This window comes from Varanus komodoensis, unplaced genomic scaffold (genome assembly GCF_004798865.1).
Source record: "Varanus komodoensis strain SLA01 unplaced genomic scaffold, ASM479886v1 scaffold44_3, whole genome shotgun sequence".
Classification (NCBI taxonomy): Eukaryota; Metazoa; Chordata; class Lepidosauria; order Squamata; family Varanidae; genus Varanus; species Varanus komodoensis.
In genome coordinates this window covers 481,976-496,196 of record NW_025336010.1, presented here as the reverse complement: position 1 = coordinate 496,196, position 14,221 = coordinate 481,976, and the positions used below count along the sequence as shown (strand labels likewise).

At 44.1% G+C, this 14,221-nt stretch overlaps 1 protein-coding gene across 5 annotated transcripts in view; it reads left to right on the top strand.

Annotated features, from left to right (window-relative positions):
- The window catches only part of SPECC1L (sperm antigen with calponin homology and coiled-coil domains 1 like), a 97,115-nt gene that overhangs the window by 26,847 nt on the left and 56,047 nt on the right, over positions 1-14,221 (top strand). For all 5 annotated transcript variants that reach the window (XM_044444390.1, XM_044444391.1, XM_044444394.1 and 2 more), the window contains 2 exons: positions 8,008-8,081; positions 8,456-8,631. In XM_044444390.1, the coding sequence (XP_044300325.1) occupies positions 8,008-8,081; positions 8,456-8,631 (250 nt within the window). The remainder of the gene's footprint in view (positions 1-8,007; positions 8,082-8,455; positions 8,632-14,221) is intronic.

Below are 14,221 nucleotides of genomic sequence, written 5' to 3'. Positions count from 1 at the left end.
CACTTTAGGGATAAATACACTCAGATTTGTCATGAGCTGGACTCCACAGTTGATGCAGTACCTGTATGGGAGGTGTCCAGAGCGCCGTCCAGTCCATCTTTGTTTGATGAATTTCAGTTGTTGTGGCCTGAGGACGTGGACAAAGTGCTTGGACTTGTCTGGCCTACCACTTGTTTACTCAACCCTTGCCCTTCTTGGCTGCTCACCAAAGCCAAGGACAGGATGTATGCCTGGGTCCAGGAGGTAGTTAATACCTCCCTGAGGGAGGGTCGGGTTCCCACCCCCTTGAAGGAGGTGGTGATCAGGCCCATCCTGAAGAGGGTGAACCTGGACCCAGAGCTGGCCTCTAATTATAGACTGGTGGCTAACATCCTGTTCTTGGGCAAGGTGCTTGAGCGGGTGGTGGCCGGGCAACTCCAGGCTCTCTTGAATGAAACTGACCATCTGGACCCGATTCAGTCTGGCTTTAGGCCTGGTTATGGGATAGAAACTGTCTTGGTCACCCTGTATGATGACCTGTACGGGGAGGGGGACACGGGGAGTGAGTCCCTGTTGCTTCTCCTGGACCTCTCAGTGACTTTCGATACCATCAACCATGGTGTCCTTCTGGATAGGCTGACCAGGCTAGGAGTTGGAGGCTCTGCATGGCAGTGCTTCCACTTCTACCTGGCCAGCCGATTCCAGAAGGTGGTGCTGGGGGACTATAGCTCTGTGCCATGGCAGCTTTGCTATGGGGTTCCACAGGGCTTTATTTTGTCCCCCTTGCTCTTCAACATCTACATGAGACCCCTGGGAGAGGTCATCAGGAGGTTTGGGCTGCGAAATCATCATCAGCTCCAGGTGAGGCAGTGGCCGTCCTGAACCAGTGCCTGGCCGAGGTAATGGGCTGGATGAGGGCCAATAAACTGAGACTCAATCCAGATAAGACAGAGGTCCTTTTGTTAGGCGGCTCAGGTTTCCAGGTAAGTGATTTTGGCCCTGTCCTGGATGGGGTAGCTCTCCCTCTAAAGGACAGGGTCCATAGCTTGAGAGTACTCCTCGACCCGGAGCTGTCACTGGAAATCCAGGTGGCACCGGTGGCGAGGAGTGCTTTCCTACAGCTTTGGCTGATCCATCAGCTGCGTCCTTAGCTGGACAAACACTGCCTAGCAATGGTGATTCATGCTCTGGTAACTTCCCGGTTGGATTACTGTAACACACTCTACGTGGGGCTGCCCTTGAAAACGGTCTGGATACTTCAGCTGGTACAGAATAGAACAGCCAGGTTGCTGTTGGGGGCCAGTTGTTACTCTCACATAACGCTGGTCCTCTATCAGCTCCACTGGCTTCTGATTGAAGTCCGGGCCCAATTCAAGGTGCTGGTTTTGACCTATAAAGCCCTGAATGGCTTGGGACCAGGATACCTGAAGGAATGTCTCCTTGTATGCCCTCACGCCCCTTAAGATCTGCAGGAGAGGCCCTGCTCCGAGAACCCTCCCTGAAGGAGGTAAAAAGGATATCTACTCGGAGGAGGGCCTTCTCTGCGGTGGTGCCCAAATTATGGAATGCGCTCCTCAGAGAGGTGTGCCTGGCGCCGAGTTTATATTCTTTTCAGCACCAGGTTAAAACCTTTTTATCTAACTGTTATTTTAAAAACTAATTTAAAAATTAAACGTTTATCAGTCACTTTTATTTAATTTTTTTTAATTGTATTTTTGTGGTTGTTATTTTTTGCTGTTTTATTGTTGTTGTTTTAATGATTGTAAGCCATCCCGAGATGCCATGCATAAGGGATGGCATACAAAAGTTTTTAATAAATAAAGATTAATCAAACCTGCAAAAGTTAAACCTACAAAAGTTGAGGTTCAAATGTAGTAAAGAATAGAACAATAAACAGTTAATGGGAGCAGTTTGTTTAGACTGTATTTCAGTTTTTAGGATTTCCTGTCTATATCTGAATACAATTCAGTACTTAAATCCCTAAACAGCTTGAGGCGCAGAATCTTTAACAAGCATCTTCTCCCACATCAACTTGTCTATGCCATTGGAACATCTCTTGAGGCCATTCTCTGATTGCCACACTTGTTGAAGCGATCTAGGTGTCAACTGGGGTAAAGACCTAAAGTGCAGGGTTCTGCTGCTTTCTTTTAAGATAAAGTTAACTTTAAAAGAATTTAAGAATGGAGCAGCATTTTTTCCCCTTCACAGGTAGTTAGCTTAACCGTCAAATAATAGTAGCTGTTTTGTAAAGTTCTTCATCAGAGGTTTTGTGAGACAGTTGCGTTTTATAGCAAGCAGAAGCAGTGAGGAGAAAGGACAGGCAGAGTTAACCGCATGTTTTATTCCTAGTAAACGAAATGAATAGATGCCAGCTCTTAGGAGGAGTGCAGCATGAACTGTGAGACAGCCTGACATGTATTCCCAGTGTTTTCAATAGTTCCTGTTTGAACAGCTACTGACATAATAGGTTCCAATCTGCTTTTCATTGGATTAAAATTATAGACAAGCCCTTACCTAATAATTTAAGAGAGAGCCAGTGTGGTGTGAAAGTGGTTAAGAGCTCAGGACTAGGACAGTCTGGGACTGGGACTCAGCAATGGCGTTCACTGCATGATTTTGGGCCAGTTACAGACTCAGCTCAACCCACTTCACAGGGTGACTGTTGTGGGGATAAGATTGAAAGCAGGGAGGTGAATGATGCAAGCCATTTTGAATTCTTTAAAAGAAAGAAGGCGGGATATAAATCTAATAAATAAATAATTTGAAATGAAGCAGGGACTTCAGTAGGCACTGGAAGGTTTATGAAGTGATAGTTGCTTAGGAATGGGCAAACTAGTGTTCAGGGTTGAAAGTGGAACATCATCTATTTTTTTTCTTTTAAAAAAAAACAAGTATTTTATTTGAAAAAATAAGGTGACAATGGTATAACAACATACATACAGAGAGCTTGATGAACATTATTAACCTCAAGTTGTATATATAATTTAGGTTGTTTCTCCAAGCATGTGCTTGTAGTATACATTTTAATTTCTGCTGTTGCCCTGAAAGAAGAGAAAACATTTTGCTCCGGGAGGCCTGCACTTACCTTGTATTTCTGTGAGGCTGGCAGTTTTTATCATTTCCACTTCTGCTGCCTTTAGTGATGGAAAAAGGAGAAATCTGATATTATGGTTTATCAGAGAGAAGTTCTGTGGCTACCCATCTTAGAATGTAGTCAGTTTGGTGACATAACCAGTTTAAGTTGAAAGGAGTCATAATAAGATTTTAAATTAGGAAAATCACTTTTTGTTTGTATAGTATATTTTTACTTACGTGTGATTTTTGACCCTCAATACTAAATGTTTCCATAAATTTCTGCCACTTTTTAAAGAATGTAGGCGTGTTTACAGTTGCCAAACACTGAACTAAAGAATCAGAACCTAAAGAAAGACATTGTCTCAATGGCAGCCGTTCTTCCGAGCCTGGAAATTTTTAGCTGTTTCTGTGAGTTGACCTCAGCCTTAAGGATTTACACAAGGAATAAAAGTTTTGTTTTTTATCATTTGAAATTATTATGTCTAAATATTTAAAGCTGGATGCTTGCAGAGTCAATTTTTGCAGCAACTTTTCCATCATGTTTAAACATATCAACTCAGATTTTTTAGTTTATTTCTTTTCTATACCACCCCAAAGCCAAAGCTCTGTTTTAGGCAATTTATTTGTAATCTTGCTATTATGTTCAGATAATTTTAATCTAGGATCTGGAATAGTATTCTTCAGATTTGAGAGCATCAGCAGGATATATAATCTGCACTGAAGATTATAGCCATGGTTATGTTTATGTTTAGGGTCACTTTACTTTATTGATTTGGACCCTGAATCTTCTTAACATTGCAGGTTGTCACTGTCAGTGTTTTTATCACTATAGCAAACCAAAGAGAAGAAAATGGGCATTCGTGTTTTGTTCCATTGAAAGAGGTGGAGCCTGTGGCATTTGTTCAGAAGGTAGATATAGATTGTGTAGAACCCAGTGCATACATTTAAAGCCAAATTCTAAAGTTTGTACTGTCTTGATCCAATCTGTCCAAAGCCTTAAAGGCAACTGAACAATGCAAAGCAACTGGGATTCAACTAGTAACACAGTGATGTATTATATTCTGTACACTATGAATAGAATCAGCTAAATTCCTTTCAAGCACAAATCTTACCTGGTCTGTTTTGACTTAAGTTGTTATGAAATTATTGAGTTCTTTGGCCATAATTGTTGTCAGTATCTGAGCATTTTGATTAAGAAGTGCAGTGTGACTCTATGACCTTCAGAACTTCAATCCTTCCTTGTTTAGGGGTAACTGCCAGTCTGGATTGTTGCCAGGTAAAAGGTATAGAGTCACCACCCAGAATAGCACTAAGCAGGTGTTGCAACTGTGGAGTCAGTACTTCTGTGAAATTCCTGTAGAAATCATTTGTAAATCCATCCCGCCCTTTTCCGATGTCTTAATTTGGTTATCACAATTTGTATCTCTCTATCTGTGATGAGTGGGTTTTTAAAATTTCTGTCACTCTCAGAAGTTGGCTTCATCCTTAATTTATCTAAAAATGAATTGATTGATTTATGATCAAGATCACTTGTACCATATGTACATTTTCACACAATTAATGAGAAATTTCATTTCTCTCTTCTGGATTGTGTGTTTCCCCATTCCTTTTTTTTAATAGTTGTGTAGCTCCACTTTTTTTGTAAGGCTTTTGCCAGTAATTCTGAATTGTTTTCCAAGTCACCATAATCCTTGTTTGCAAACATCATGGCTGCCTGAACTTCTCCTGTCTGTGTTCCTTACTACACTGCTCTTTGACTAGGGATAATTGTAACCTGTTAATTTATGTTTGCTCCCTAATTTTGCTGTATCATCCAGGAAAATGGCAGTGGGGTTTCATGGCTTTTCTTTTAAGTTACTTGCCTCACTTTTCTGTGTTACCTGAATCACTGCTTTCATATCACGTTTTACTGTTTTCTTCATCCTAGAGCCTTTGTTTGTGGAAAGATATTTTTATTTTATTTGTTTGTGTCTTGGGAAGCATTCAGTCTCTGCAATTGTGTCAGAGGGGAGGGGAACATCAGCCCCCCCCCCACTCCAATGGTTCCATCACCACGAAAAGTCTTAGTCAGTAGTGCAACACCTTTAGTACAATACTTGATAAAGAAACAGCAGGGCCACCTGGGCACTTCTTCTGGAGGCTTAGCTGAAAAGGCACTCTCTGTAACTTCAGGCATGCTCCTGACTGCCCCGGCTAAGGCAGGGAGCGCATCTTCCCCACTGCCCACCAATGCTCCCAGGGGCCACAATCGGCTTCTCCAGTGCCCCAGCTTCACGTTGGCAATCCCCTTCTCTGCTGGCCCCTTCCCATGCGCGTGCACAGTGGGGCAGTTCTCTCCCCTTCACCATCTCTCGGCAGGCTGTTCCTTCCCAGGGAGGGAAAGGTGAGCTGTGTCCACCCTTAGACCCCTGCCTCTGCCCCAGACTATAGGGGTCAAGCTCCTTGCCTGCCCCCGAGTCCCCTTCTCCTACCACCTCTGTCTTCCTGCTACCATTTTCCTCTCTCCCCACATGTCATGTCTGCCTTTCCTTGCTCTCCTCTTTATCCCTCTGGCACCGCACCGCCTCCGCCCTCTCCTCCAGGTGTTTCCTCCTCAGGGAAAGCACCTGCACACCTGGGTTCTCTGTGTTGGGCTGTGAGCACACCTTCTCTGCCCAACACTCCATTGCCAGAGGTTTTGCAGACCCAGGAGCCGGCTTCATTGTCTCTGTGCTCCCCACAGAGCTACCGGGTAGGAGTTGGTGAGCCTCGCTGACCCTTCACAGTCTCCTAGTAGCAAGGCCACTTTATGGTTCCACAAGGGCTCTCTATTTGAAGACTGACTGAGTGTGATCTGATGCTGTTATGATACTGATGTCAGCTCCAGTGTCCATCAGTACCATACCATTGGAAATTAATATGCAGTCCGTTTGAGAAAAGGCTCTGTGCTAAGCCAAACAAGAAGTGCCATCTTTTTCTGTCCCTTTAGGGCTCCTCCAAGAATCTATCCAGTCATGTGAATTAATTAGATTTAATAGGTGATGGAAAGTCTTAGTGTATTTGAACACAGAAGAGTTCTTGCCTGATTTCTTATCAAACACCATATTGCAATCTTCTCCTGTTACCACAATTCCCTGTTTTGAATTGAATTGAATTGAATAAAGCTCTGTTCTGAGTTTTATTACTGCCCCCATTTGACAACTGTGAGATCAACGTGGCATATTGATAAGAGTATTGGACTGGATTTGTGTGATCTGTGTTCTAGTCCTTGCTTGACCATGAAGCTTACTGACTTTGAACAAGTTGCTGACTCTCAGTCTATCCTACCTCACAGGCTGAAGGATTATGTTAGCTGCCTTACCCTCTTTACAGGAAAAAAGACAGGAAATAAATGTGATCAATTAATAAATTCTCTGGGTGATTCACAAAAGTTAAAACCCTAAAATGTGACATGATAAAGCATAACATAAACTCTTTAAATCCTTTAAACAGAATAAAGTTAGAAATAAAACAAGGAGCAGGGGAAGATCTAAAACACAACGTGTTTACAAAGAAAACGAAAGGACTAAAAAGCCTGGGAACTTTACGTAGAAGCCCACAATATAGGCACCAGGAAAGCCTCTCTTGGAGAGGGCATTCCAGAACCAGGATACCAACACTGAAAAATTGTTTTTCTGTCCTTACTAATCTCACCTCATACGACAGTGTTAGATAAAATGGAGCCTGAGAAAAAAATGACCAGGCAGGCTGGGCTAGGCTACTTGTTGATCATATAAGGAAACATGGGCACTTGACCACTTATCGACTGATAATTGCCACAGAAGGGTAGTGACCATTTGGGATAGGTTCACAACTGCTGTGGAAAGGTAGTGACTGCAGCTGATCACCAAGGTATACAAACATATTGTACTGCGTCATTAGGTGCAGACCCTCCTTCTGGCATGAGCCATAGTGGTTTCACCCCTCAGCTGAATCCTGTTAATAGTCTATTTGTGCCTACATTGTGTCTCCACTTCCCTCTTGAAAGGACTGAATTTGTGCAAGTTCCCTCAGGAGAAGAACCTCAGGGTTGAATTTACCCAACAACTGGCGAGCCAGCCAGGAGGTCCCTGAGACCACAGGGATAGGGTCTCTGAAGGTGGTTTTCAGAGCTATATGGGAGGTTATGGTCCTTCAGGTTACCTGGTCCCAGGGCTTTAAAAGTTAATACCAGCAATCTGAATTGGGACCAAAAACAGATCAAAAGCCAGTGTGAAGCATCAAGCATGGGTGTAATATAATCATACTGCCCATATCCCATTAACAGTATTGTTGCCCTACTTTGGAATAGCTGAAGCAGCCCCACATATAATGCATTGCAGTAACCAAAATATGTACCTAGTATGTATTGCCTTGTGAGTTCAGTTTGTGGTAACTGCAACTATTGCTGATTACAAGTACCTTTTGTTTGAGAGATGTAGTGCCGGCATAGTGGTCTCTAGAGAGCCCAGGCTAATGTTCATCCTTTCCATGGTTTACAGCACTGACTGCACCCTTTCATTTTGCTCTTTGAGTACCGTGCTCTAGAAATAGCATTGTGCTAAGAGCCAAGCACCAGTAAAATACTTCTCAAAGTCCAACATACTAATAAGGATCTCATTCTCTGAATGCCAATATTTATGTAGCCAAAGGCATCACACAGGGAGGTATCAGGAAACTTGGAGGAATCGCAAGGTTTGGGAAAGTGCCAAAAATTTAAAAAAAAAAAAAACCTTACGGAAAAGATCCTGGGGGGAAGAACACTCAGGCAACCAGATGAAAACTGAGAATGTTATGTGGTTACAGAACAACTAAGTGTCAGGAGAGCTGGAAGTGCTGGGTTTACACACAATCCTGTTATTCCTCCCCATGCAGGCCTTTGGGTGTACTTGTAAAAAAGACTAAAATATTTTACCTTTATAAACCATGTTATGTGTATAAATCTTTTTTTGCTAGATACTGTTAAAAAGCTTCAAGACCAAAAGCATGACATGGAAAGGGAGATTAAGACTCTGCACAGGCGACTCAGGGTAGGTAACCCAACTTGATACATAATGACCTGGCTTACAGGACCTTACAGTCAACCGTGGCTTAATTTACCTGTCGGGTTGTCATGGTATGCCAGTTGCTCATGAACACAATTTTTGCAAGGCACCTACAGATACCTGGCTTGTCATGCCACATGAACTCCCGTGCAAGGGTTCTTGAGCATGTTTGTGGCAAGGAGAAGGGGCAGTGAGGGAGAATAAGAGTGTGCCTGGGGATCCCATATCTGCGCCTCTGGACTTCCTTGCAGCTGATTTAAATGTCATCTAAATAGTCCATTTTTATTTCGCCTTCTATCATGGAATTAAAGCAGATGAATTTCTTTTTCAGGTTCTTCTTATATTCTCTTTATTTTCAGGAGGAATCTGCAGAATGGCGGCAGTTCCAAGCTGATTTGCAGACAGCTGTGGTCATAGCAAATGATATAAAATCTGAGGCCCAGGAAGAAATTGGAGACTTAAAGCGCAGACTGCATGAAACTCAAGAGAAGAATGAGAAACTCACAAAAGAATTGGAAGAAATAAAATCACGCAAGTATGTGAATGAAAATTTGATTACTTCTTAATATACTACCAAATTTAATTCTTTCAGGACATGATCCCATCAGGATGCCTGTTGCTCTCCAGACTTGGAGGATTATGGGCATCCTGTGCAGGGCAGGAGGAGCACAGAGGGGAAAGAATCTCCCCCCTCAGGTCCCTTTGGAGCGCCTTTGTAGTCCCAGAATCATAGCTGGCCCTGTCCTTTCAGTGCGAGCTGGGAGGGGAGGGGAGGGGATCTGAGGTCCATTCTGTAGTTACAAGGCAGAGCAATTTTTACAGCCATAAAATTGTTCTGCATAGTTCTGAAGCCTGGACAGCAAGAAATGACAATTTTCATATAATGTTTCTGTTACCAAAAATACTTATTTCTTAAGCACCCCCCAACAGTTGTATACACAGAAGTTACTAACCCTATGGATACTTCTCAGAGGAGAATTGGAAAAGAGTCAGTTTTATGCCAGCCTCCTTTCTCTCGCCTTAGTGCCTTCCAGAGACCACCTGTGCTGTCCTCCCTGCCTGATAGGAAGCAGTTGGGTTTTTTAATGTAGGAAACTGGAGGGGGTTCACTAGAAGGGCACTTCTTCCCTGGGACTACATTTTTTCCCTGCCTCCACAGTGAAAGCAACTTGTTGGGCAGGTCTGCCTTTGAGATCAGAAGGAAGATGAAATGAAGAAGAAAGCATTAACAGGAAAGGGGGGCTTACCTCAAGGGCTTCTTGTATTTATAGACCCTTTAGGGTTAAGTTCCTTACTTTGAGAAATGGCATTTTTAAGAAACCAGCAAAAGCATAACTGAAATAGAGAATCAAAGTGACTACCAGTACAGGCTAAGGCTTCACTTCAACTCTATACAGTGGTACCTTGGCTCACGAACTTAATTTTTATTTATTTATTTGATTTATATCCTGCCTTTTTCCTACAAAGGGCTCAAGGCAGCTTACATCTCCTCCTCCATCTTATCCGCACAACAACCCTGTGAGGTAGGTTGGGCTGAGAGTCTGTGACTGGCCCAGAGTCACCCAGTTGGCTCCATGGCTGAGCGGGGACTCAAACCCGGATCGCCTGAGTCCCAGCCCCGTGCTCTTCACCACTGTGCCGCACTGTTCCAGGACTCTGGTTGTGACCCAAATTGGTCGTGAGCCAAGTCAAATTTCCCCGTAAGGTTCAGTGTAAATAAGGTTAATCCGTTCTACAACTATTTTTTTTTACTCACAAAATGTGAAGCAAAGTAACAAACAACAAAGATCGTGACCATCTCCCCACACAACGATTGTGCGGGTGCGCTGAGGAGGAGGCGGGCATGAGCACGCTTGGGCAGGGAACATGGGTTTAATCGCGGCCATCTCCCCCTCCCCCCCCGCCACAGCACGACCGCAATCACGCTTGTGCAGGGAAGGCAGACGCGCTCGTGATCGTCACCCGATGCAGAGTTCGCGACCTGCAGCAAATTTTTTATGAAATTTCTGTTTGCAACCCAAATTGGTCATGAACTGAGGTGTTCATGAGCCGAGATATCACTGTGAATAGTGAAAATTTATACCTAACTTTGTCTAGGAAACATTTCTAGGAGCAGTGGAAACATTTTCCTGGCAAACATAGATTAATTTGTTGCATCTCTACTTGACCCAGGGCAATATTTTTTAGGTGTGCAGAGCACAATTCATTCTTGTTTGTGGTCTCTGTGCATCACACATGAGCCCTGTGTCTGCAGGGGGCCCCGTTGTTAGGAAGATTCCATAGCTAAGCATGCTTCCCTGCCATACCTGCTACACTTAGGAGGAGTTTCCACACATTCCCTCACTTCATCTCCAGTCTCTACTGTGGAGGCTTCAGGAGGGTCTTTCTCTGTGAACCCTGGGAATTCAGTAGCGGCAGTCTGGGTTTTGACAGGGTTTTGACAGGGAAAGAGACCTTACAGTGGGAGTATGTTATCACCCTCCAGGTCAACTTGAACCCTGGATGATGTCCTGACAGGCCCGATTCTAAGGATATCTTGAGGGAGAGACACAGTAATTATGGGAGATTTCAGTCTCCCGGATATTACTTGGGAGACTCACTCAACGGTGACAGCCAGGTCACGTCATTTCCTAGAAGCTATAGAAGGAGGGTTTTTCACGCAGAGGGTCCGAGAGGCGACAAGTGGGGGAAACATCCTTGACTTGGTCTTGACCAATAGAGAGGAGCTGATAGATGAAGTACAGATTGGGAGCTCTGGATGCGAGTGATCACTCCATCCTTTGCTTTGAGATCAGGGGACTGGGGACGTGTAGCAGGTCGAGCACTAGAAACTGGGACTTCAAGAGGGCCACCTTTGGCCAACTGAAGGCCAGACTGGGGAAAGTCTTCTGGGATAGGTGACTGGAAGGTAAGCGAGTTGAGGAGGGGTGGATGGCACTCAAAAGGAGGTTTTGGAGGTGCAAGCCTTGACGATACCTCTAGTCAGTAAGGTGGGGAGGAGAGTGCCACCATGGATGCGAAAGGAGGTGGTTAGAGGGATTAGACGAAAGAGGAACCTCCGTAGGAAATGGGTACTGGGGCAAATAGACAAAAGGGTACTGGGGCAAATAGACAAAACATAGAAATGTTTTAATTAATTAATTAATTAATTAAATAAAGGGTATACCAGGAGGAGGAGACCCGTTGCAGAAGGATTCTTCGCAAGGCTAAGGCTGATTATGAGCTGAGACTTGCCAAGAATATCAAGAGCAACAAAAGAGGCTTCTTTCAGCATGTAAATAGGAGGAGGAAGGGGAGACAAGTGGTGGGACCACTAAATAAGGATGAAAGAGATCCGGTGACTGATATGAGGGAACAGGCACAGATGCTAAATGACTATTTTGCCAAAAAAAATGATGTCCTTATCATCATGGGGGATTGGAATGCTAAAGTAGGAAGCCAGAAGACAACTGGAATAACAGGCAAGTTTGGCCTTGGAGTACAAAATGAAGCAGAGCACAGGCTGGTAGAATTTTGGCAAGAGAATACGATGGTCATAGCAAATACTCTTTTCCAACAACCCAAGAGACGACTCTACACATGGACATCACCAGATGGTCAACACAGAAATCAGATTGACTATGTGCTCTGCAGCCAAAGATGGAGAAGCTCTATACAGTCAGTTAAAACAAGACCAGGAGCTGACTGTGGCTCAGATCATGAGCTTCTTGTTGCAAAATTTAGGTTTAAATTGAAGAAAGTAGGGAAAAGCACTAGGCCACTCAGGTATGACCTAAATCATATTCCTGATGAATATAACGTAGTGCTGACAAATAGATTTAAGGAATTAGATGTGATAGACAGAGTGCCTGAAGAAGTGTGGATGGAAGTTCACAACAGTGTATAAGAGGTAACAACTAAAACCATCCCAAAGAAAAAGAAATCCAAGAAAGCAAAATGGCTGACTGAGAAAGCTTTACAAACAGCTGAGGAAAGAAGGGAAGCGAAAGTCAAGGGAGGAAGATTAAAGATAGATTAAAAATAGGTGGCAAGATTACACAGAAGAACTATGCAAGAAAGAGCTTAACGTCCCTGATAACCACAATGGGGTGGTCACTGAGCTCGAGCCAGACATCCCGGAATGTGAAGTCAAATGGGCTTTAGGAAGTCTGAGCAACAGCAAAGCTAGTGGAGGTGACAGTATTCAAGCTGAGCTACTCAAAATCTTAAAAGATGATGCAGTAAAATTGCTACACTCAATATGCCAGCAAATTTGGAAAACTCAACAGTGAGCACAGGATTAGAAAAGGTCAGTTTACATTCCAGTCTCAAAAAAGGGCAATGCCAAAGAATGTTCAAACTGCCACACCATTGCACTCATTTCACATGCTAGCAAAGTTAAGCTCAAAATCCTGCAAGTTTGGCTCCAGCAGTATGTGGACCGAGAACTACCTGAAGTACAGGCAGGATTTCGAAGAGGGAGAGGAACTAGAGATCAAATTGCCAACATACTGTGGATCATGAAGAAAGCTAGAGAGTTTCAGAAAAACATCTATTTCTGCTTCATTGACTATGCTGAAGCCTTTGATTGTATGGAACACAACAAATAGTGCCAAGTTCTTAAAGAGATGGGAATACCAGGCCATCTTATTGGTCTCTTGAGAAACCTGTTTGTGGGTCAAGAAGCAGCAGTGAGAACTGGACATGGAACCACTGATTGGTTCAAAATTGAGAAAGGAGTTCTGCAAGGCTGTATACTGTCACCCTGCCTATATAACTTATATGCAGAGCACATCATGAGAAAGGTGGGGCTAGATGAATCACAAGCTGGAATTGAGTTTGCCGGAGAAATATCAACTACCTCAGATATGCAGATGATACCACTCTAATGGCAGAAAGTGAAGAGGAACTAAAGAGCCTCTTGATGCGGTGAAGGAGGAGAGTGCAAAAGTTGGCTTGAAACTCAACATGAAGAAACTAAGATCATGGAATCTGGTCCTCTCACTTCCTGGCAAAGAGATGGGAAAGAAATGCAGGTAGTGACAGATTTTATTTTCCTGTGCTCCAAGATCACCACAGATGGTGACTGCAGCCAAGAAATTAAAGGACACTTGCTCCTTGGGAGGAAAGCTATGGCAAATCTAGACAGCATGCTAAAAAGCAGAGACATCACCCTGCCAACAAAAGTGCATATAGTCAAGGCTATGGTTTTGCCAGTTGCAATGTATGGCTGTGAAAGCTGGACCATAAGGAAGGCTGAGCACCAAAGGACTGAGGCCTTTGAATTGTGGTGCTGGCAGAGACTCCTGCGAGTCCCTTGGACTGAAAGGTGATCAAACCAGTCAGGCCTAGAGGAGATCAACCCTGACTGCTCTTTGGAAGGCCAAATCCTGAAGATGAAACTCAAATACTCTGGCCACCTAATGAGAAGGAAGGACTCCTTGGAGAAGAGCCTAATGCTGGGAACAATTGAAGGCAAAAGAGGAAGGGGACAGCAGAGAATGAGGTGGCTAGATGGAGTCCCTGAAGCAGTGGGTGTGAGTTTAAGTGGACTCTGGGGGATGGTGGAGGACAGGAAGGCCTGGAGGAATGTTGTCCATGGCGTCATGATGGGTCGGACATGACTTTGCAACTAACAACAACAACAATTAGTGGTGGTATTCCCAGGACCAGGACCTTGCCTACAGCCCTCAGTATCAAGACACCTCTTATCTGGAGTAATGAAGAACTGAATGAGACTGTCTCGTTGTGAAAATGCCCATTGTTCCACTGTCACTGCTACTAGTACTGTGCTTACACTGGGCTGCCTACTCAGAACCAGCGGGCACTGATGCTAGATAGAGAAGGGAGGCTGGCAGCCACACAACACGGCTTCCGCAAAAACAGGTCCTGCCAGATGAACCTTGTGGAATTCTATGACAAGGTTTCGAGGTGGCTAGATGGAGGGGATGCAGTGGATGTGGTTTACCTGGATTTCAGCAGGGCCTTTGACAAAGTGCCCCATGATATCCTGGTGGAGAAACTGAGGAGTTTTGGGATACACCAAGACACTGTCCGGTGGATTAGGGCATGGTTGACTGACCAAAAGCACAGGGTAACCATTAGTGGGGAATCATAGGGATGGCGGCCAGTGACAAGCGGGGTCC